Source organism: Heteronotia binoei, chromosome 9 (genome assembly GCF_032191835.1).
Source record: "Heteronotia binoei isolate CCM8104 ecotype False Entrance Well chromosome 9, APGP_CSIRO_Hbin_v1, whole genome shotgun sequence".
Taxonomy (NCBI): domain Eukaryota; kingdom Metazoa; phylum Chordata; class Lepidosauria; order Squamata; family Gekkonidae; genus Heteronotia; species Heteronotia binoei.
The window spans coordinates 42,047,644-42,071,848 of NC_083231.1; the positions used below are offsets into that span (position 1 = coordinate 42,047,644).

The following is a 24,205-nucleotide window of genomic DNA, read 5'->3' on the forward strand; positions in this document are numbered from 1 at the left end:
CCCTCAATCACCCGTATTCAAATTCCAACTCTGCCATGAAAGCTTGCTGAGTAACTTTGGACCAGCCCCCATGATCTCAGCCTAATCTACCACATAGAATTGTTGTGAAGAAAAACTGGATTAGAGAAGAATGACATCTTTCTTTGGGTTCCCACTGGAAAGAAAGGCTAATGGAGTAAAGCAAACATGAAGTTTACATAAAAGCAGTCCAGAAGAATGGCTGTGGCCATTTTCCTCTTTTCCTTCCAGAATGGAGGAGCAGACTGATGGAATAAGTTATCTATTTCTGTCCTGCTGATCCTGACCCTATTTCCAGTAATTAATATATGTTGCAATGTGGTTTCTAACAAGCCTGGAGGGGGAGAAAGCCCTTTCCTTATAATAGGGGCTTTATGTGTGGAAATGGAAAGCTGTTCATGGCATGGAGCTACATAACATCCCTCTCATAAAAAGACTGGAATTTCCCCTCCCCCACCTCCATGCAATTGGCAGTCATTGCATTCTGCCTAGATTAACCCCCCCCCCCCATACTGTTCTTCCCTGTTCTGTAACCCTCTTTTTTTCACTGTGCGCTGGTCATTACCAGTTTCCTTGAGAGTTAACAGAAGTGTTCTAGTCAGTACAGGTGAGTGGGATGCCACTGTCAAGCTCAGAGGAAGGACTGTTTTATAGCCAAACATGATTCCTCCCTATGACCTTGTACCTTAAAGGACTCTTCTCAAATTACCATGTAGGTAAGTCCAGTTTGTTGCTAACCCTTTTGATCTGGCAGCAAAGGAATGCTTGTAAGCTAGAGCTTTAACATGGAATCATGAAAACAGCTGTGAGAACAGATTGGCCTATTGACTGATCATATCACAAAAGCACTGCCCTGGCAGCCAACTTTGAAGTGGTTTCCCCCATGCAGTTCCCAGAAGAAAAAGGCATGGAGAAGAGCTCCCTGTGCCAGGTAAAAGGATGCAGATTACTCAATTGCTCTGTATAATTTTCCCTATTCTTGAGCTTTTCAATAGTGCTTCCTGCCTATACTAGCAGAATGGATAGGCTCTCACATTCCCAACTATATGGAATGTTATTTTAGAAAGTTACTAGGGATGGCTATCTGCTTTTCATTGTTTATTGCTATGCTATGAGCAGTTTATATGAAGCAGTTTTAAACAATTCAGATTGTCAGGAAAAAAAACAAATTGTTCTGGGATCTTCTTTGAAATAGGAACCTCATTAAAATTATTGGATTTATACCCCGCACTCCACTTGGAGTCTCAGAGCGGCTTACAATCTCCTTTCCCTTCCCCTCCCCATAACAATATCCTGTGAAGCAGGTGGGGCTGAGAGAGCTCTCCAGAACTTCTCTTTAGAGGAACAGCTCTGAGAGAGTTATGACTGACCTAAGGTCATACCAGCAGGTGCAAGTAATTAGGACCTAGAAGTATAACGAGGCTTATGGTAACCAAGGCACACGCAATTTGAAACTCAAGCTTTTGGTCTGTGCCTGATTGTACATGCTTGCTCAGTCTGAAGAAAAGTTATAACCTAGTGGATAAAGCCAAAAAATAGGGAGGGCATTCATAATTTCTCTAGAATCAATGATTTATATCCAAAGAGTCTAGGGTTTCCAGATCTGGGTTCAAAAATACCTGGAGATTTTTGGGGTGGGGCCTGAGGAGGGCAGGGTTTGGGGAAGAGGAGGGCCTTCAGTGGGATATAATGCCATAGAGTCTGTCTTCCAAAGTGGCCATTTTCTCCAGGTGAACTGACTCTGTCTCCTGGAGATCAGTTGTAATAGCAGGAGATCTCTAGCCATCACCTGGAGGTTGGCAACCCTAAAAGAGTCACCAATAGAGTTCTGCTCATATAATTGGGCTCCTCCCTTCAGCACTGTAGTCCGTTGCACTTGCTGCAAAGCTGTCCCTGAGAGCCAGAGCACGCTTCAGAATGGAGTGTGATGCAACACAGTGGGCTGTGAGTGTGAGGCTGGGGTGGAGTGAATTAGAGAAAATCACAGTCTGGCACTTGTGTTAGTGCTTAGTGGAAGTGGCATGGTTTGAATCCAGTCCAATGGAAATTAAGCACAGCTAAATACAATTGTTTTTAATGGGTTTTAGTCACACCTAATTTTCTCCGAACTGCAGCAAACTGCCTCATGCAGTGACTGTTCTAGCTACAGCAACTCGAGCTCATGTAGAGATTCTCTGCTTGCTATGGCTTTCCCCTTACCTCAATTAGTAGAGCTGATCTGTCACATTCCCTCACACATATGGATTAGCTCACCTGACAAGATGGATTCTTGTGTGTCAAGATGATCTGAAGACACATTTAAACATTTGAGCCCCTGTGGATCTTCCGGTAATAAATTGTCTTCTTAGTAAAGAGAAGTTTTATATTTCTGAATACACATTCAAGTCGATTATCTAGCCTCTGGCCATAATAATGCAACTGTAAACAAAATAATGGTGTTGAGAAGCTACTGGTATCCCTGAAGTAGCAATTCTAATAAGATAATATAAATATTTTTCTCTTACCGGATTAAGTGGCTTTCTTTAACCAATAAACAAAGCCTCATAAATTAGATGATACCCCAGTTACTACACATAATTGTTTGGTGTATGAATTGCTGAAATCTTTTCATAACTTCATCCTGGCCCATTCATTTCTAAAATAAGGTTATATTCTCAAAGTCTGCCCCCCACTTAATATTTCCTACCTTTTATTCTTTTATGAGTGTGTATATGAGAAAGGAAAGGAAAGGTCCCCTGTGCAAGCACTAGTCATTTTTTACTCTGGGGTGACGTCGCATCACGTCTTCACAGCAGACCTTTTTATGGAGTGGTTTGCCATTGCCTTCCCCAGTCATCTACACTCCCCCCCCCCCCCAGCTAGCTGGGTACTCATTTTACCGACCTTGGAAGGATGGAAGGCTGAGTCAACTTTGAGCCAGCTACCTGAATCCAACTTCCGCCGGAATCGAACTCAGGTCGTGAGCAGAGAGTTCAGACTGCAGTACTGCAGCTTTACCACTCTGTGCCACGGGGCTCCAGGTATATGAGAGTGCATGTTAAAACACCCATTTCAGCAGTTTAAATATGAAATCCAACAGAATTAAACAGGAATCTCTCAATAGAAAACAGAATATAATGATATCCAACAGAATTATGATAATGAGATCCAACAGAAATCTCTCAATAGAAAACAGAATATAATCAGGATAAATCAATAACCTCCAGATCTACAACAGTTTCTTAGGAATATTGGGGAGTAACTGAAGAAGCTGTAAATAATACATTTGATAATCATTCTTTAACTAGGTGCAAAACTGCAGTAATTACACACAATAGATATATGAGCTGTGAAATGAAACAGACCTTTTAATATGGAGTGTTGTAATCCAAAGTGTTTGAAACTGTGATTGTAGATGTTCTGCTCTAGTTGAATACCATCAGGCTAGCAGAAGCTCAAGTGAACTCCATGCTATGTACAGTATAAATAATCCCCATATTTTGAGCAGCAAGCATCATGACCAGCTGATATTTTCTTTCACCAGGACCAGCTGTTCCCTAGGAGTGTCTGGCTGGAGCCGTATGATCTTATCAACATAGTTTGGAGCTGTATCTAAACACTGACAAAGCCTCTGGTGCAGCAATGACTGTCGTAGAGGAAAATCGCCCTTTTGCCCAACAATTATCCAATGTCTACTTTACAATACTTTCACTTTTCTGTTTTAAGCTGTTTGTGAAAATCAGCCTCGCAATACTCAGTCACTTCTACATTGTAAAAGGGAACAAAAAGGAGGCTGCAAGGATAGCTGCTGAGTTTTATGGAATTCCTCAAGCACAAGGTAAGTTATCTCCTTGCTTTATTGCTACTATTGGTCCTTCCTGTTATTGATCTGCTAATTTTAAAGTGTTTTTTTTAAAGTAAATCAATCTGATTTTTCTTACTCTCCATGCCAATTAATTTTTATTGCATACTTTTCTTACTTTATTTATGCTACAAAATATACCATTTTGTGATGTAGTGCATGTGAGATCAGAAGTAAGCAGACCCAGGTTCCAATCCTCACTTGGCCATGAAGCTCACTGGATGACGAGTGGGAGCCCAATGGCACCTTAAAAACATTAATTTTAGTATGACCTTTCATGAATCTTAGATGGCTTATATGAGTCTTAAATGGGTTAGTCAAACTTTCTTATTTTCAGGGCTGCCAAGGGTGGAAGATTAGGAACCCATTTTCAGGGCAAATCAAATGAAGTTTGGGTTGTATCTGGATGGTATAGGGGCACACAGAAAGAATCTTTGTATAGGGGCACACAGAAAGAATCTTTGTGTAGTGTCCCATCGTGGCTCTTGATGATAAAATGAAACTGAGGAGGACCATTACAACTAGAAGTCCATGGAGAAAAGGTGGAATAAAAATGTGACTACCGTAATTTTTCTTCTTCATGGGTAGTCCTAATGATTACTTGTCAAGAAGACTCTAAAACATGAGCAATTCTGGTAGACTATGTTGAATTAAATTTTTGAAATCTAATTTTTGTTTGTGCTCAAATTTTGCAACTACATGTAGGAAAAAGTACATAAAATGGGTTTATATAGTTATCTGCACACAATAACACTAGATATTAATACATCTTCTATACCGCTATATGTAGATTTCTAGCAAAGCTGTCATGTATATGCTCTTGTTTTCCAGGATTGTAACCACATTTGTCCATATACTCTGTTAAACCTATAAGATTGAATGGAACCTGAATATTAATTTAAAAAAAAATAGTAAAAGAAATGGTTTTGTATTTGGTATTAACATATCAGACCCTTGTACTACCTATGCGCGCAATGGGTACAGCAACTCAAAAATGTCAATATACATTAAAAGCCAAAATGCTTCAAGCAATATTAGAAATGCCAGAAGCACTAAGTTAATATCTAGCTCTTTATTTTCTTAGGCCTCAGTAGGCAAGCAAGTCACACTCCTAAACTACAGCCAACACTGTTTCTAACATTGTGAAGTAAGCAATAATTAATGCAACAACCTTTAGGTATTGTTGGTAAGTTATGACAAGAAAAATAAATGAATGGAAAGCTCAGACGCTATTTATGTCAAAGTAGGCCATGAGCTTAAAACAAATGGGCACATTGTTTTCCATTAAAGCATTTATAACCACTGGATTGCTTGACCCCACATGCAAATTCAGGTGTAGAGATCTGATCCCTGCTCTTGGCACAGCAAGCAGCCAATATTCTTCCTGGTGCCAAGGGCTGTTGTTCATACTTAGGAAGGATTATTGTGCAGTGGTGACAGAGGCAGGTCCAGGAAAAGACAATTGACTCCTTTTGGTACCACAGACATTGTCACAATTCTGTAGCATAGCTCTCCCCCATAAAAGGTTGAGACATTTTACTAGCTATAGCTATCATGATGCAAAGCAGTATACACACAGCACAATTAGTTTGAGTGTGACATTTCCTAATACGTATTTATGTAGGACTACAGCTTTAAATCATTTCCCCACATGGTATTAAATTTGCCTCTGAGCTTTTCTCAAAGAATATGCATTGCTGGGCATCTACCAAGGTCTCAGTGTCTCTTCTGGAGAGGGATTGTTTCAAATGTCACCTTTCTGCTATTTCAACCCAGAAATTCACATTTTGGTTTTACTAAAATGATATTCCTTTTCATTCTGTTTTCTATTTCCTTACACTGATTTTTTTCCCTGTAAAAATGCCACTTGTTCCAAAGTTATCATTTCTGCATCAGTAAATTAGTTATGCACTATGTGTATGTATATATGGTGAACACTGTATGTATAAATACCATATTAATTGCATATAAAAACTGAATGACATGCGTGCACCTTACAAAGGTGTCTACAAACCTAACAGCAAAAAGCAAAGAAGTGAAACTATTGACAAAAATATGAATGAATAAATAAAAGAAGACAAAAAATAGGGATATTTGTTTATTACTACAGCTAAGGTGCATTTCTAACTTCTAAGACTATTTGACTGTTTATAAATATAACTTGTCTGATATATATGATTAACTTGTCAGCAACCCCCACCACCAATATTGTCTAGCACATTACTACATCAAAGTCACTGAATTTTAGGTAGGTACACTTTTCGGGAAGGGCTTTAATGATTAATATGAGAAATATTTGTGGTCCAATGAAGCAATCATTTCCATGTAGTAAATTGCATCACTGTAAGTTATAGCACAATATTTCCTACTTGCTAGTAAAATGTCTCAACTGTTTAGTGATGGTGGTGAGGAATACAAACTATATATCGCCTTCTAGGATACATATAATTTTATTGGATATGGCCTGAGTGTGGGAATCTTCTGTCTCTTCTATCATTAATATTGTCAGAGTGTGGGCTTGTTGAAGAAAAAATTTCTAGAAGGGAAAGCAATTGCATCAGTGTTGTTTGTGTGAGACTTTTAACATTTGCTGAAGAAAATGTTTAGTTTTCAAATCTAGTCACATTGTGATTGTTGAGTGTTATACTAAAATTAGACACTATAGAAGTGATTTATTTTTCTTTTCCGCAGTGAGTAGATATTTGTCTTTCCAGTCTTGTAGAAACTAGAAATCATTGATGATCTGAGAGGGATCAGTGGGAAGATACTTCGACATAACTCAAAACAGGCATTGAATCAAAGTTTGTCCAGCATAGCATATCCAATCTTCTTCAAAAATGCTACAAAATTTCAATCTAGGCAACACCTAATTAGAGGAACATATGTATTTACTGAAGAAATTGACTGCTTCAAGTATACTGGCATATATACATCCACTATGTCAGTATGTCCAAAATCCACTTGCGTAGGGCCAGCTAACATCCAGTGCTCCACACATTAAGTATGCCTCTTAATTCTGCACATGCTTTCCCAAAAGATTGTGTGCAGCACCACTCTTTCACACTTCTCTAAGCCCCTCTAGTGCTGGTCAGGCTAAAAAGAACATGAAAGAATTGTACTTTGCTCTGTCCAAGCACCTGTTCTAGCATGAAATGAGAGATTGCCCCAGAATTTTCTGCAACACTAAGCATTAAAATAGTGCTTTCAGTGTTCACACATTAGCATGTCCTAATCAGCCCAGCTGGAAAACAGTCCTGTAAAGAAAGTCTGTATTATTAATGCAGATATGACTGGGTGATAGGATTGCCAGATCGCCTTGGCAACCGGGTGTGGGGATTTACTGTGTAATGGGGGTTCCTTACTAACAATATGTTGACATCACTTCTGAGTGCACAGGGACTGATGCCAGTGTGTTGGGATGCTGCTGACACCCCCTACCTTTTGGTGCCATATTCTCCCCCTGCCATCCAGCAGAGCAGTGGCGGGAAGCACCTACTGGGGGTGGGGGATCCCCTGCCCTCAGTGAGGCCTTGAAAACCTGGAAGACTGAAAGTGCCATCCTAAGCAGAATTACACACTTTTTAGCAGATTGATTTCAAATTAGAAGTGTCTAACTTTGCTTCAGATTTCATTTTGAGATTGAGAGGGCAGCTTTCCTAAGGTGATCTGGCAGAGATGAGATCTCAAGATCTCATTTCTGTCCCCCCCCCCCCTCGACTGCTGTGATGCTTCCTTTTGTTTGCAGGTCAGGAACAGAGTACTCACTCAGGTTCCTACTGTTAGGTTCACACAGCAGAGATGAGTGTGTTCAAAAGACCATCCATTTATTTATTAGCAAGGAGATACAGGAAAGGAAATGATGCTGTGTGAAGACTAACTAGGGCTGCTTGCCTTTGGGAAGTCTGCAACCATCTGTGTCTAGCTGGTGACTGTTCTGGGACAGGACAAGGAACCCATGAAGAGACACGGCCTAATGCCAGAGAGAGTTGGGTCTGACACATTCTATCCTAAAGACAGTGTAGAAACTGTGATAACCTGCAATAGGTGCACTGGTATTCTTACTCCAACTGTCCCAGTAGAAAACTTGATAGATCTCATGGGTCAAAGACTTACAAAAAAGCCATCTCCCTCTAGTGTACTCCTTTCAATTTCCATGTGAAAATGCAGAGCCCATCCAGGGCCAGTGCTAGAGGTTCCACTGCTCGAGGCAGACCCCTGCACTGCGCCCCCCGCAAGCTCATCGTACAGGGTGGCGAGTGGGAAGCAAGAGAGCAACGGGTGGCACACAAGAGTGCTGCCATTCTGCTGCTTTCCCCCTGCACTACATCCTTCGGAGGCTTCCCAGGTGGGGTAGTGCCCCAGGTGTCATATACAGCAAACTACAGTCAATAATAATAAATAGTGGCCATGTGGCCTGTTGCGAAAGACCCACAGGGAGACCAATCACTCTTGCCAGGGGCAATTAGCTGAAGGCCATCCAGAAAAGCTTGGTCTTACAGGCCCTGCGAAATTGAAGGTACAAACTGAATTACTACAAAGAAGACCCAAGAATTTTGAGCTCCTCACCTAGATCCAGGTTCTGCTGATTGCCTTCACAACTACACTACACAGGAGGAAGTAACATTTAGTTTGGTGTTTTTTAAATGGTGATTTAGATGCTGAAAATATAATACTATGTTCATTCAATCACTGACAGAAACTAGTAACTGTAAATGGGATGTAAAAGGGAGCCAGTATGGCCAATTGATTATATTCTTCCTTTTCCTAAGTGCCTAACATGACAATCTTAAACAAAGTTACACTCTTCTAAATCTATTTATTTCAGTTCTAAACTTCCTGTTTAGGATTGCACTGCAAACTACATTACCCTGTCATGAACCATCTGTCATACCTTTCTCCAACCTTTGAAGGCGTGGGGTCTTTCTTTGGAGGCAGTACTCCTAATGAAAAAGCTCTTCCTCCAATGGGAAACTGATCACCCTGGTAGAAGGGAACTACTGGATCCAACCTATTAAGAGGGTGAAAAGAAATTTATGTTTATCTGACAGGAATCTGTATCAACATCATGAAATGTTAACATGTTTTATTTTGATCATATGACAAATGATGGCTTTTGTCTGAATTAGCTTCTATAAGTGAAGTAATTTATTTAACAGAAGTTAACAAAGCCAAAACCAACATCAGTATCAACTTACTGGTATTTTGCTAATGGTCAATAGACACAAATCTTCCAGATCATGAAGATACATTGTAAATGTGCTTTTTGAGTTCTAGTACTATTTATCAAACTAAGTTTGTCATATTCAACTTGCTGATGATGCAAAGTCAATATACAAAGTCATTTTTAATAAAGGAATACATTACTTTAAAGCTAACTGGAGAATTTGTTTGAAGATTTGCAGACACTGATCAACATCAAATATATTTCCTTTGTACTTAGAGGTGATAAAACTGTTTTATGTGATTGTTGATAAGTCCCCTCAGCTATGACATACCCTAAGCTTTCATATTAACATAAATATGGGATATGACTGGCATGTGTTTTGAACTTAGGTGTTTCTACAACTAGCCTAAATTAGACTCGTCATGAAGCATCTTTTAGCACAAGCTAATGACTACACAGCTGTTCCCAGAAACAGGAGTAATTGCTCGAAGTCACCTTTCCCCCTTCATCAGTCATATCCAGTGATCTATCTGTGGAAAATTATGTAGTAGCTCATATTTCTCAATCTGTTATCCAAAGAGGTTGACTGCACTCATGCAGTTATGAATGATAAGTAATGTTTTCCTATTGCCCTGTTTAACAATCGCAACTGATAATGTCACTCAACAACAGTTGCTGGGAGAAGGGAAAAAAGTACAAGATGTTTCCTTAGTGAACATTCCAGACAGATCACAGTTCTATTAATAAAAAATGATAGACCTGTCCTAGCTTTGTAAGTACAATAGAGATGCAGTTGGTTATGAAAGGAATGTAGTAGGCTGTAACTACTCAGCATGGCACCTGAAAACACTACTGTGGTATTTTGTTTTTCTCAAAACCAGATGAGCCGTTATCTTAAACAGTTAAGAACATAAGAAAGAGCCCTGCTGGATCAGACCAATAGTCCATCTAGTCCAGCATCCTGTCTCACACAGTGGTCAACCAGTTCCTGCCAACAGTAAGGCATAGAAGCCTTTCCTCATTAAGAAGGTGCTCCAAGCCCCTAATCATCTTGGTTGCCCTCCTCTGTACTTTTTCTAGCTGCAGTTTTCATTTTGAGATACAGTGACCAGAACTGTACATGGTATTCCAAATGAGGCTGCACCATAGATCTATACAGGGTCATTATAATATTGGCTGTTTTATCCTGAGTCCTGTTCCTAATAATACGTAAACCAGAGTTTGCCTTTTTCACTGCTACAGCACACTGGCTTGACACTCAGGCTTCATTAGCCTATATTTGAAGTTGGGATTTTTTGTCCTAATTTGTATCATGTTACACTTACCATCATTGAACATGATTTGCCGCATTGTTGCCCACCCAGTTTGTGGACATCCTCTTGAAGCTCTTCACAGTCAGTCTTGGTTTGCACCATCCTGAATAATTTTGTGTGATGTGCAAACTTGGCCACTACACTACTCACTCCTAGTTCCAGATAGTTGATGAATAAATTAAATAGTACTGGCCCAATACCGATCCTTATGGCACTCTACTGCTTACTTCTCTCCATTGTGAGAACTGTCCATTTATTCCTACTCTTTGCTTCCTGTCAATAAAAGAACCCATCCTCTTATTCCATGACTGCTAAGTTAACTCAGGAGTCTTTGGTGAGGAACCTTGTCAAAAGCCTTTTGAAAGACCAAGTATATAATGTCTTCTAGGTCAGGGGTGGCCAACAGTAACTCTCTAGATGCTTTTTGCCTACAACTCACATCAGCCCCAGCCATTGGCCATGCTGGCTGGGGTTGATGGCAGTTGTAGGCAAAAACATCTGGAGAGTTACTGTTGGCCACCCCTGTTCTAGGTCACTGTTGTCTATGTCAGGGGTGGCCAACGGTAGCTCTCCAGATGTTTTTGCCTACAACTCCCGTGGCCATGCTGACTGGGGCTGATGGGAGTTGTAGGCAAAAAACATCTGGAGAGCTACCATTGGCCACCCCTGGTCTATATGCTTGTTCACTTCCTCAAAGAATTCCAGAAGGCTGATGAGGGAGAATTTCTCTTTGCAGAAGCCATGCTGATTTTCCCTCATCAGGTTTTGTGTCTCTATGTGCCTAACAATTCTAAAATCTTCAGATTTTACCCACTCCACCATGTTTCTAAGATGCCTACTGCATCTATATTGTCATTAAGAATGGGTACTGGCATGGGTTATAATTTGTGACCCAAAACTACCATTTAAAGCATGAGAGCTTGGCTTTAGACCAGGAAAAACTGACTGAAAAAAAAAATCAGTTGTGTCTGGTGCTTCTTGAAAAGGAGTGACATTCAAACTCCATTTACCTAACCTTTTCAGCTCTGGTCACTAAAATTTACCCCAGAGTCAGTGTGGATTTTTCAATATTTGTATCATCCATATCACTACTTATACGGTCCTGAAACAAAAATACTCCTTTATCTACTATGGACTGCAGCAAACATTGCAGTTTTCATGCAGCAAACAGAAACTGGTTTTTAGCTGTTTCTGTTTGCTGCGCAAAAACTGCAATGTTTGCTGCAGCCCCAGCGCAAATAGTGGGAAATCGGGAGGATGCTGCGCTGAGAAGACAGACGTGAGAGTGGTGTAAGGGTGATAGTGAAATCAGTCCACCTTTTTCCTTTGGTGGTTTTGGGTGGTTCATTCTGCAGACAGCCTGGTGCTGATTCAAGTACTTCCTAGACAAATCTGGGAGAGAGCCTAGAAACACCTATAGCAGCTGTCCATACCTTGATTGGGAGCTCTGGGAGCCATCCACAGAGTTCCTATTCTGTTCTGTGGGAGCAGGTTTGTATATATGCCAGATCCTGAGTCAGCTGCTTTCACTTTGCAGCATGAGTTATTTAGAGGGAGAGTTATTTAGAGGGAGAGTCTGTGAGAAAGGCTTGCTGCAGGGGAGGCTTCCGAGTGGGTGATTTTCCTCCTGTGGGACAATTTTTTAAAGACCCCTCCGAGCTGGGAAGCTATTCCCCTTCATTTATTTGATTTGCTGTGGCGTTTATTTTCTTAAAATGAAACCTTACTATGCTGTTCTGTGGTTCTGAGCCACACACACAAACACACACAGCCCCACTACCATTGCTAGGTGGCGATGGTGAGTTCTCATCTAAGTCTTCTCTTGTTAATTTGAATTTTTTCTTATTTGCTAAGGCAGCTTAAAAACAAACCTTGCTGTGTGTTGGGTTCAGGGATCTGATCCACCAGCCTCAGGGGGTGCTGGGGCACTGGGGAGCGTGCAGTAATGTAATTTAATTTAATTAGAGATGCCTTCAGGCCAGGTGTGCACTTCTGGCTCCCCTTGCTCATACAACCCAACGCATTAGGGGGGGGAGGCAGGGAATTCCTGATTCCAGAGGGCTTGCTCTTGCACCCTGTCAGGCACTTGGGACCTTTGTCCTCAGTGTTTCCTCGCAGTAAGGGAGCCGGACAAGTACCCTCCTCTATCCCAGCCAATGCCAGATTAAACCCTGTGGAAATACCCTAGGGAGTCAAAATCTTGGGGAGCCCCTTGCAAATTATCTCAGAGTGCCTGCCCCATTGCCCATGGTCCCTGCTGCAGCCTGCAGGCACTTTCTTAAAAGTCCCTTTTACTAAGCTGTAGGGGAGAGTCAGAGAGGCAAACTTGGCAATGCAACCAGCAGCAGCCACCTCAGGCAAGTTGGAGCAAAGAACAGCTCAGTTGGTGGCTGCTCATGCAGGCTGGGAGGGAGGGCTGCAAGCAGGGGGGAAACTAGGGGAGAAAGCCATCCTGGGGCCCCTAAAGGTGTGGGCACTCATAGGCCAGTGCCTACTTGGCCTAACTGTTAATCTGGCTCTGTTCCCAGTAGCCCTTTCCTAGTGAGGGAAGAAAGAAAGCGCAAACCTACTGGCTGAAAGCAAGTTTTTAAGAGAGGGGACACAGCGGGCATAATTTCTCTTCCTGCAGCTGCCCAAGGCTGAGTGAGCACGTGGGTCCCATTGGCCAGCCAGCCAGCCAGCAAGCTAGTTCCTAGGTCCAGGAGAGTGGCCAGTCCAGTGGGGGCATCTCCGGCTTGACTGACATCAGGCAGATCTTTAAACAGGCAGTGCAGCAGGAAGAAGGGAACTTTGGGAAGGCAGTTCTAGGCTTGCTTTCTCTCCCCACCATGGGTGCTTTCAGAAGAACTGCACCTGGCACCACTCCATGAGCCCTTCCTCTGCCCTCAGAAACACCTTCCAAGTTCCACCTCCCTTTCCAAAATACCAGCTCCCCAGGAAGTTATGGAGGAGGAGGAGGCAGGCAGCAGTGGGAAATGAGAGCTCACCTTTGCCTCCTGTCGTGGTGGACCCTGGGGCAAATGGTGCACCTCTTGGGGGAATCAAAGGGATGCCCCTGTTGGGACATGGCAATGTTGAAAGCAGGCATCCCAGGGAAGCCCTCTGTGATTTGATCTCTAAAATGCAAGACATACTCCTAGCACTACATATTTTACTGGGGGCATGTTGTGTATTGGACTTCATGTTTAACAGCGCGTTCACACGTGCCCGGCTTAGCAGGGCTCAGAGACTCACGATACAAATTAGACCTGTACTCTTTGGGGGCCAATCAGAAGGTCTGACAAGAAGTTCAACTGTTGTGATTGGAGGTTGGGGTGGGTGTGTTTCTGAGCATGCATGTAAGCAGAGTCGCAGCCCCGCCATGTTGGCTTGTTCCTGAGTTATTAATAAAGCATGTTCCTGTTTTGAACATCAATGCATCAGGTCCAGTATTTAAGAGGGCACCTGCTTTGGGGGACTGTAACTTGGCCCCCTAAATCCAGTCCTCACCAAACTTGGAGAGCAGGTAGAGGAGAGTCAGCTGAAGAGTTTGCTAACAGTTTGCTGTCTCTAACCCAGTGGCATAGCTAGGGCTTTGGGGGCCCGGGGAGGCCCAAGATTTATGTGGGCCCCCTATCTCGGGGACGTGCGTGTGGGGCAGCAACGGCGCCTTGGGCCCTGGGGGCGCGCGCGGGCACTGAGGAGGCGCGTCCCACGGCCGCCCGACCCCAGTCAGTCAGTCAGCCAGTCAGGCCGGCGGTTGGTGGTTGCCGTCCACTCCCCTCCCCCCGCCGCGGGAGATGCCCGAGAAGGAGGCTGGTGCGCACGCGCGCTTTCTGAGGCGAGGGAGGAGAAAAAGCGGCGCGCCTTTCCCGCGCTTTCAGTCCGATTGCGTGAGAGAGAGGGGGAAAAAAGGGGGGAGGGGGGGAAGGGAAGGGAACGAGGAGCCCCGACGTGCGCGCGCGCGCCCCTCCCCACCACACCCCCTTCCTCTGCCGTGCACGCGCGCTCCCCCTCGCTGTCGGGCGCGGGGCGCCTCCATTCTTTTTCTCCCCCCCTCGCAGCGCAGCAACACGGCCATTGTTTGGGGGCCCCCCTTGCCAATGCGGGGACCCCCCAGACCTGGGGCGACCCGCCCCCCCTCCTTACGCCACTGCTCTAACCCATTGGGGGGGCATTATATCACAAATTGATCAAGAAATCAAACTACCCATGAACCATCAGTTTGGACAATCAAATGAACCACCATTTTCTTGGTTCATGCCCATTCCCAGGCTTCACTCCTGAAATATGTTGCCTTAGTGGAATATCTACTCATGTTCACTTCCTTCTTTTGCTCTGATTTGTCAGAGGTTACTGTTCCACACACAGGGTCTGATGGGGTAGTGACAGCTTAAAGAAGGCAGAGGCAGAGGATAGGTTCCCTAGACTAAATCTATGCATACACTCAGTCATGCACATACCCACATACAGGCAAACATGTACTACTTTACATGTCGTTGCAATACATCCCTTATCTCTACCCTTAACAGTATAGCTAATTTGGGAGGAGGGCACAACAATTCCTGGGAGAAAGACCCTATTAAGAATGGAAGCAAGGAGGACACTTTTTCTTGCATCTCATACTCCATTGCCATGTCCTTAAAAAGCTGCCTAGTACTAGAGCTAGGATTCCACATTGTTGAAAAATCCCAAAAATAGGGGTAGAGCCTGGGGGCTGGCTATGAAGCAGTCAAAATAAAATGGTATTGAAAATGTGATTGGCTAGCAGGCACAAGGTCCAGCACCCCATTCCATTCTGTAAACACATATCTATCTGGAAGTTTCAGTTTTCAAACAAATGCTGTCAATCAGGATTTTTTTGTAGAAAAAGCTCAGCAGGAACTCATTTGCCACACCTCCTAACATCACCGTTGTTTTTTGTAGAAAAAGCCCAGCAGGAACTCATTTATTAGGCCACACCCCCTGATGCCAAGCCAGCTACAACTGTGTGAGAAAAAGACCCCTAATTTCAGAACATTGTAGTAACCCGTTTGGTTGCCAGGGTGCCTGGAGTCTCAACTCACACACATCTGCCAGGAAAACGTGGGTTTTGTCTACCAGACTGTAAGGGACTTATGTGAGTACTAACAGCCACAACGTTACAGCAGCGCTCCGTGTCTCTGGAAGAGTGCTAACCCGGAGAACAGATGGGTTTCCAGTCGCTCCGTGCGATCACCATCTCGGCCATTGCAGCGGAAGAAGTTGCGCCACCAGGAACTGTCCGGGCAAGCGGATTCCAGCCTTGACCATAGAATCCATATTGGTAGGCTAACATCACCAGCAACTATCTTCCTGCAGTGCCAGACTCCATGACAGAGAAGCAGGAGGCTCACATACTCAACAGATGTCACCTATGCATAAGGCAATCAAGCTTATCTTAGGCGTGGATCCTGTCAGACTGCCTAAGCCTTTGTCCAATGGAACCCAAGACAAAGGATGATGCCAGTAGAGGAATGAAGAAGAGGAAGAACATCTTCATCTAGAGCCAAGTGTCTTTGAATAGATCGGGTGTTACCTTAGGTAGCAATTTGGCCATCTATTGTCACCTTTTAGATAAGTTTTGATAGTTTTTAATCACTTCCACCCCAATAATTTCACCCATTCTTTCCCTTAATGGTTATCCTGGAGCCTCCCCCTTTGGACCATTGTTACCTGGAAGTCCAATCAGGTAACCGGGGCCAGATCTGCTCATTGGCCAGGTATGGCATCCAATCAGGTGCCCCCAATAAACTGGCTATTGGCTACCGCATAAGTCCAGCCCTTATGGTCATTGTGGAGCCTCCCCTTTTTCTGAGGTCATGTACCAGTTGTCCTCTGCCCCTGTACCTCCCATCCTCTAAGGGCTCAAGGTAGTCCTTATAACCTGTAACCCAGCTCCCCACAGGTGTGCATCTAGCAGTACCCCATTCCTGCTGCTTAGATACATCCCCGATTCTTGGCCAGTTGAGGGTCCCCTTCCCCATCGTCCTCGTTTGTCGCCATTGGAACCTTCCTTGAAGACAATTAGTAATTATCACCCTGTTTGTCCATCCTTATGTTACCTCTATGCATTTCTTTCTATTTTTATTAGGACTGTATGTGTGTTGTATGTATTCATCACCTTGTATGTATGTTCTATAATTTCTGTAATAAATTTTAATTGTTTTACTTAATTAGTGTCCTTGGTAAATTTAGCAATAATCTCTGGAAGTGGAATCCTGTATACATAGATTCTAGATCCTTTTTAAGCCGAAGGTGCCCACCTGTCAATTCCCCAACTTCTTTTGAGGGCATTTTGGCTTACAAATGTTCCTGTGCATATCTGCTCAAAAATGCCCTGCTGTCAATAATATAAAGGTTGCCCCTCTGAAGCATAAAGCTTTAACACTTGTTGGTACCTGCAGAATTGACTATGACCATAACATAAGCACCTACTTTAATCAGGCATATCATCGATGTAATAAGAGCATTGCTCTAGTTAATCTGCATGGTTACTTTATCCTAGATCAGTATTGTCTTCCTATTTGTGCAGATTTGCTTCCTTATCTAGTGCCCTGTCTGGATATTTGCCCTGTTCTGCTAACATTAAATGTTTCTGTTGCTTTGTGAGTCAGTGTAGAAAGAAATTATGAGTTTTCAGAAATAATAGTTGTTACTGGATCCCTGTTGCTGTATTTTAGCAATTGCTGTTATTTTCTAATTCGTATTTCACAATGTGTTTTTGTTTGTATAGCAGGAATGTTTCAGTTTTGCAGCGATCTTATCTAAAAATGCCTTAATTACCTTATCCATTGAAAAAGCTGGCTAAGTTTCAAATGACTGAGCACTTAACATAGCAGTTTTTAATTTTCTAAGTTCTTCAACATTGTTCTAATGTCTGCTGTAATAATTATCCTGGGAAATATTATCCCCATTTTGCAGATGAGGAGCCAATATTAAGTAATAACTTTTACTTGCTAAGACAGAAACTAAACAGCCTCTTCCTTGATAAATCATGTAAACAAACCCAGGCTGTAGCTAAGCTGATTCTTTCTGGTTTTATAAATAGAAAGTGCCAATGCAATCCTTCCCTTCCTTCACTGTACCCGGCTGCCTCACTGGTAAATATTGCTGAATGGGTATCAGCCAACAGTGAAGTAACCATGTTTTTTGTGAGAAGATGTTAAGGGAGGGAAGAAAGTAGTCAGCAGACTGTGGATGTTTCCGCAGGGAAAAGCATCTGCATTCTGCTTGGCAGAGAGGGGGAAATGACTGCAAATGCTGCTGCTCAACAGAGCTGCACTAAACAGAATCTCTCAAAGAGAAGCCTAGAATACATCAGGGAGTGTCCAGCAAAACGAAAAGCCAGCTGGGGTATTCTCACAAGCCAAGGTTGGTAAAGCAATCTTTTCATAGGCCGGAGGAGCAGTGGAATATGCTAATGTGACACTTTTTTGCAACAAGCTGTTTCCTAAATTAAAATGTTCAGTATAACTACTCATTTGGGGCATTGTGATATAGGTCCATATATGTGATAGTGCAGCTTTTCTGTGCCTGTATAATTCTGTAAAATAAGCTCGAGTATGTTTTGTTGGATCCTGCTTTTGCAAAGGTTACGGCTGTTTATTTCAGAGAAAGTGTGTTGCTAAGCGCTGAGCTGTTTACAGAGTGGAAGAGGTGGGGTAAGCTTACATGTAAACATACACACCAAGGCAGGAAAACTTGGAAGAGCTATAGATGACATGAAAATATTGTAGAAATGAGTTAGCAGACATTTGGCACTTCAGAAGCAATGTGATGTGTACAAAATATATTGGGTTACATTAATGAAGGGCCTGTGAAGCTTCTAATTGTACCGTTCTTGCACTCTTGCTGTCCACCCCCCCCCCCCGCCCTCCAGTAATGGATAGGTGGAGGGGACAGGGTTTGCTGGCAGCTTGTGGTGCAGAATGGCATAGCATCAGCATGCTGCTGTATATCAGAGCTCATGGGGGGGCAAGGTTGGGAAATAAATATTATTTTTAAGGATATGCATCCCCCCTTAATTTGGAACAAAAATATATGATTATCTCTGTCATTTAGCATATAATTATTTTCCTGTAACTTACATTCATAAATCTGGCAACTATCATCAAGATGCTAATTATGAGGTGAATTCAGCCAGCTTTGACCTGTATGGTCAAATGCCACATGGATGTGGGCTGTAGTAAGGAAGAGACCTTACACAGCCCCCTTCCATGTGGCATTTGATCATACAGGTCTTATGATCCCTAACATAGCGCCCAGCTTCCTTTTTTATTTTTTTTTACCAGCAGAAAAAAAACAGTTGGCTTTGGGTGACCCATCTTTCCAGAGATTACCCATAACATTGTATGTGATGTGGAAACCTTGGATTTATTGGGGCGCTGGGGAGAAGTGAGCCAGAAGGGAAGAGGCAAATTGTATGTAGAACCAGAGAGGTGGGAATGAGGGCGGGGGGGGGGGAGTGATGGAGAGACTGGAATTTCCCATCACTGTGTTAGCTTGTAGGATCCTCTCTTGTGTCTTCTAATGTTGAAGTTGGTAACAACCTATAGGGCAGCAAAAAGCAGACATAGATAAAGGTAGGTTCTACATACCCTGAGGAACAATATTAGTTCAGGGGAAACACACAACCCCAAACTGGAAGACCAAAGACTACCACACACATTGTCCTCATACTGCCTGGAATCTTGGTAACATGAGAACACAGCACAGGTGCAAACCCTTAGGGCGTTTTCGCACTCACCTTCAAGTGGCGCGACCACCCTCTTCACGCTGGAGGATCTGCAGGGATTTTGCATAAGAAGCGCCGGAGCAGCCAAAAGAGCCGGCGACTTCCGTCGCAAAAGCCGCTCAAACGTTTTCCTGCTTCTTGGCGGTTTCCGTTTGAGCGGGTTTCGCGACGGAACTTTCCGGCTCTTTTGGCTGCTCCGGCGCTTCTTATGTGAAATCCCTGCAGATCCTCCGGCGTGAAGAGGGTGGTCGCGCCACTTGAAGGTGAGTGCGAAAACGCCCTTAGTTTACTTCAGCAGTGGCCAAACTGTGGCTTAGGAGCCACATGTGCCTCTTTCACATCTATTGCATGCCTCTTGATGCTCCCACCACCCCATCGGTCAACTTGGAGAAGGCATTTATCTCTTTAAATCACTTATCCAAGCCAGGTCAGCTGGCAGTTTGGAGAATGCATTTAATGTTAGATTTGCATTTTTTCTACCTCTCCCTCCCCCATCTTTCTTCCTTCTTTCTTGCCTGCCTGCCCTCTTTCAAACATCTAATTTTCGTGTCTTGCGGCTCTCAGACATCTGATATTTATTCTGTGTAGCTCTTATGATAAGCAAGTTTGACCTCCCCTGGTTTATTTGATGGAAATTAAGCTGTGTATCATTGGGTACACATCTCCCAATCCCATTCTCATCACCTACAAATGCTGCTGAGAAGTGCCCCCCCCTTTCAGCTAAAAAGGTGCTTTGGGTATAGTGAGCTCTCTCTTTAAAACAAAAAGGGTTAATTAGGATTAGAGGTAAATTACTTCCTCTGATCATGATTAATTCTTCACAGGTCTTCTTGATACTGCAAAGGGAGTAAAGACCCTTAAAGTTTCAAGCATACTTAAATGGCTGGGTGTGAAATAAGAGTCAAGACTATATAGTCTTTCTCCCAATTTCAGAAAATTTAGAGCAAAATCTGAGGGTGGTGGGGGTAAAGTTAGAAAATAAATTCTGTAGTAAACAGAAGCAAATGTTATTTAGACAAAATCTACTTATTAAACTAAACTCTGTAACATTAAAAACCCCCAGAAAATTATTACTAAAGCATTGTATGTGTGGTAAGTGCTGTCAAGTCGTTTCCAGTTTATGGCAACCCTATGAATTAATGACCTCCCAAATGTCCTAATGTTAACAGCCTTGCTCAGGTCTTGCAAACTGAAGTCTGTGCATTCCTGGATTGAGCCAACCCATTTCATGTTGGGTCTTCCTCATTTCCTGCTGCCTTCTACTTTTCCTAGCATTATTGTCTTTTGCAGTGACTCTTGTTTTCTCATAACATGACCAAAGTACAATAATCTCAGTTTAGTCATTTTAATTTTTCTAGGGAGTTCAGCCTTTATTTGATCTAGAACCGACTTGTCTTTTTAGTGGTCCAAGGTATCCATAAAACTGTCTTCCAACACTATACTTCAAAGGAATTCACTTACTTCCTGTCAGCCAACACTACACTTCAAAGGAATCCACTTTCTTTCTGTCAGCTTTTCATCATTGTTCAACTTTCACACTCATACTTAGTAATAGGGAATACTATGGTATGAACTGTCTTGACCTTGGTCACCACTGACACAACCTGGCCCCTCATGAGGGAAGGCAGACTTTGGCACCTGACCCCACATGAGGCAATGCAGACAGTAGTATCTAAGTTGGTCCAGCTGAGCCCCAAACAAGGTTAGGGAGGTACCCAGTTGATGTGGCTTATATGAGGGAGTCAGTGCCTGGCCCTCCTAAGGTGAGGAAAACAACACCTTCCCAATTGGTTAAGCAAGCTGCCTCTTCCTCCCTCTTTCTGTTTCGCCTGTGAGAGTGAGAAGTAGGGTCAGACATACTGCCTCTTTCTCCTCTTCCTCCTTGTGGGGGGCAGGCCAAGCTGGGAGCTGGGCCCTTTCCCAGGTTTCCCATTCCGAGTCTGCCCCTGCTCACAGTGTTGTTCTGAAGATAAAATGGATAGAAGAACAAAGATGCTTTGAGTTCCCATTGAGGAGAAAGTAAGCTAAAACTGAAGTAAATAAATAAGAAATAGATTTGGAGTAGGTGAAAAGGAGAGCAGGAAGCAGAGGAAGTTGAGGATTGGACACTGTCAGTTGGAGAGAAAGAGGAAATAGTGTGGGTAAGCTGAGATATGGGGAAATGGGTACCCTTCATGAGTCCTTGCTGGTTCCCCACTGTGCAAGTAGCCTCGGTCCACCCTTGTTTTCCTGGTAGGGTTGCCAAGTCTGACTCAAGAAATATCTGGGAACTTTGGGGGTGGAACCAGGTGACTTTGGGGATGGAGCCAGGAGCAAGGGTGTGGCAAGCATGACTGAACTCAAAAGGGAGTTCTGGCCATCACATTGAAAGGGACCGCATGCCTTTTAAATGCCTTCCCTTCATTTGGAATAATGAAGGATAGTGGAACCTTCTTTTGGGGCTAATAGAATTGGACCCCCTGGTCCAATAAACTTGGGGGGTATTTTGAGGAGAGTCACCAGATGCTATGCTGAAAATTTGGTGCCTCTATCTAAAAAACAGCCCCTCCCCGAGCTCCAGATACCTATGGATCAATTTTCCATTATACCCTATGGGAGTCGAGTCTCCATAGGGAATAATGGAGTGCCCAGCAGACATTTCCCTCCCCTCCCTTTCTGATGATCCTGAAGCGGAGGGAGGGCCTCCAAACCAGGGGATCCCCTGCCCCCACCTGGGGATTAAAAACAACGCCCAGAGAATCACAGCAAAAGGTAGCAGAAATAAATCCTAAGGTTCTGTGATGACCAGCCTCCAAACAAATGACCTTGAGAGAATTGTGACTTAATTGTAAATGAAGAAATGAAATCTTGCTGTGCTCTGATAAAATTGAGAAAAGCTGGTTAAAGCTTCTAGAGAAACGTGGGAACACAAAGTACAACCTCATCGCTGTGTTATGTTGTGTACATTCCACATTATTGGAAGTGGAACAACTCAAAAATACTGTGGGATCTCCTCAAGAGCAAGCGGACGGAGGATTTCTCTTGAATGTGGAAGGACATACTTGTTTTTTCACTTTAGGTGTTCTGTTTATCAGGATATATTGGTTAAGATAAGGTTTATGTGACTGTTTAGAATATTATAAAAAGTTTTTTATAAGTTTTTTTTCTAAGTTGGTTCATTTGTTTGGAGGCTGCTCATCACAGAACCTTAGGGTTTATTTCTGCTATCCACCTGAGGATTGGCAGCCCTGTTTCCTGGGTAAGCAGAGGATATGGAAGGACAGAAAACTGAAGATGGGGAAAAGATATAGGTTCACTGGCTAGTAGATGCAAAAAAGAGAAGGCGGGAGGAGGAGGGGCTATGGGGGCTTTCAAAGAAGGGAAATAAGAAAGCATTGGGGGAGAAGGAAATTTACCCCACAGGCCCTTGTGAGTTCCCACTTACATATTCTAATAGCAAAGTGTGGCCCCACCTGAGAATACTTAAATTCAGGGACTGGAGCATTGAATGGATAAGACAGATTTTTTTGACAAACCTGGAAAATGCCTCAGGTTTGTCAAGGACAGAATGAGTAGGCACATTAATGAACACAAGTTATTGAGGAATACTCAGCATGGGTTCTGTAAGGGAAGATCTTGCATCACTAACCTGTTACAGTTCTTTGAGGGGGTGAACAAACATGTGGACAAAGGGGACCCAATAGATGTTGTTTACCTTGACTTCCAGAAAGCTTTTGATAAAGTTCCTCATCAAAGGCTCCTTAGTAAGCTCGAGAGTCATAGAGTAAAAGGACAGGTCCTCTTGTGGATCAAAAACTGGCTGAGTAATAGGAAGCAGAGAGTGAGTATAAATGGGCAGTCTTCGCACTGGAGGAAGGTAAGCAGTGGGGTGCCGCAGGGCTCAGTACTGGGTCCCATGCTCTTTATCTTGTTCATTAATGATCTGGAGTTGGGAGTAAGCAGTGAAGTGGTCGGGTTTGCAAATGACACTAAATTGTTCAGGGTGGTGAGAACCAGAGAGGATTGTGAGGCACTCCAAGGGATCTGTTGAGGCTGGGTGAGTGGGTGTCAATGTGGCAGATGAGGTTCAGTGTGGCCAAGTGCAAAGTAATGCACATTGGGGCCAAGAATCCCAGCTACAAATATAAGTCGATGGGTTGTGAACTGGCAGAGACTGACCAAGAGAGAGATCTTGGGGTCGTGGTAGATAACTCACTGAAAATGTCAAGACAGTGTGCGATTGCAATAAAAAAGGCCAGTGCCATGCTGGGAATTATTAGGAAGGGAACTGAAAACAAATCAGTCAGTATCATAATGCCCCTGTATAAATATGGTGCGGTCTCATTTGGAATACTGTGTACAATTCTGGTCACCGCACCTTAAAAAGGATATTATAGCATTGGAAAAAGTGCAGAAAAGGGCAACTAGAATGACTAAAAGGTTGGAACACTTTCCCTATGAAGAAAGGTTAAAATGCTTGGGGCTCTTTAGCTTGGAGAAATGTTGACTGCGGGGTGACATGATAGAGGTTTACAAGATTATGCATGGGATGGAGAAAGTAGAGAAAGAAGTACTTTTCTCCCTTTCTCACAATACAAGAACTTGTCGGCATTCGATGAAATTGCTGAGCAGTCAGGTTAAAATGGATAAAAGGAAGTACTTCTTCACCCAAAGGGTGATTAACATGTGGAATTCACTGCCACAGGAGATGGTGGCAACCACAAGCATAGCCAGCTTTAAGAGGGGATTGGATGAATAGAGGTCCATCAGTGGCTATTAGCCACAGTGTGTGTGTGTGTGTGTGTGTGTGTGTATATATATGTGTGTGTGTGTGTGTGTGTATATATACACACACATTGGCCACTGTATGATACAGAGTGTTGACTGGATGGGTCATTGGCCTGATCCAACATGGCTTCTCTTATGTTCTTAAAAATCTGATATTGTGTATGTGTATAGATACAGATATAGATATATCTCCTGGATGGCCTCCCTTCTCCTCTTGGACCCTGTAGCTTTAGTAAACAGATGCCCTTATGGCTATTGCTACTGTTTGTCTAGCATTCTGTGTTTAATTTTTACTTCATTTCTGATAATAAAAGGTGGGAGGACGGAGTAGGGCCCTTTCATGAGCTGTTCTGGTCTTTAAGAGAGGA

General features: G+C 43.2%; 1 protein-coding gene across 3 annotated transcripts in view; it reads left to right on the plus strand.

Annotated features, from left to right (window-relative positions):
• The first annotated feature begins 542 nt into the window (after window positions 1-542).
• ASB5 (ankyrin repeat and SOCS box containing 5) overlaps window positions 543-24,205 on the plus strand; it is a 34,770-nt gene continuing 11,107 nt past the window's right edge. Inside the window, exons 1-2 of one of the 3 annotated variants that reach the window (XM_060246503.1) lie at window positions 543-949; window positions 3,542-3,835. In XM_060246503.1, the coding sequence (XP_060102486.1) occupies window positions 3,640-3,835 (196 nt within the window). In that variant the 5' untranslated portion in view covers window positions 543-949; window positions 3,542-3,639. Of the gene's footprint in view, window positions 950-3,541; window positions 3,836-17,448; window positions 17,708-24,205 lie in introns of those variants that run through there. The other 2 variants (XM_060246504.1, XM_060246505.1) reach the window with 2 other exon arrangements.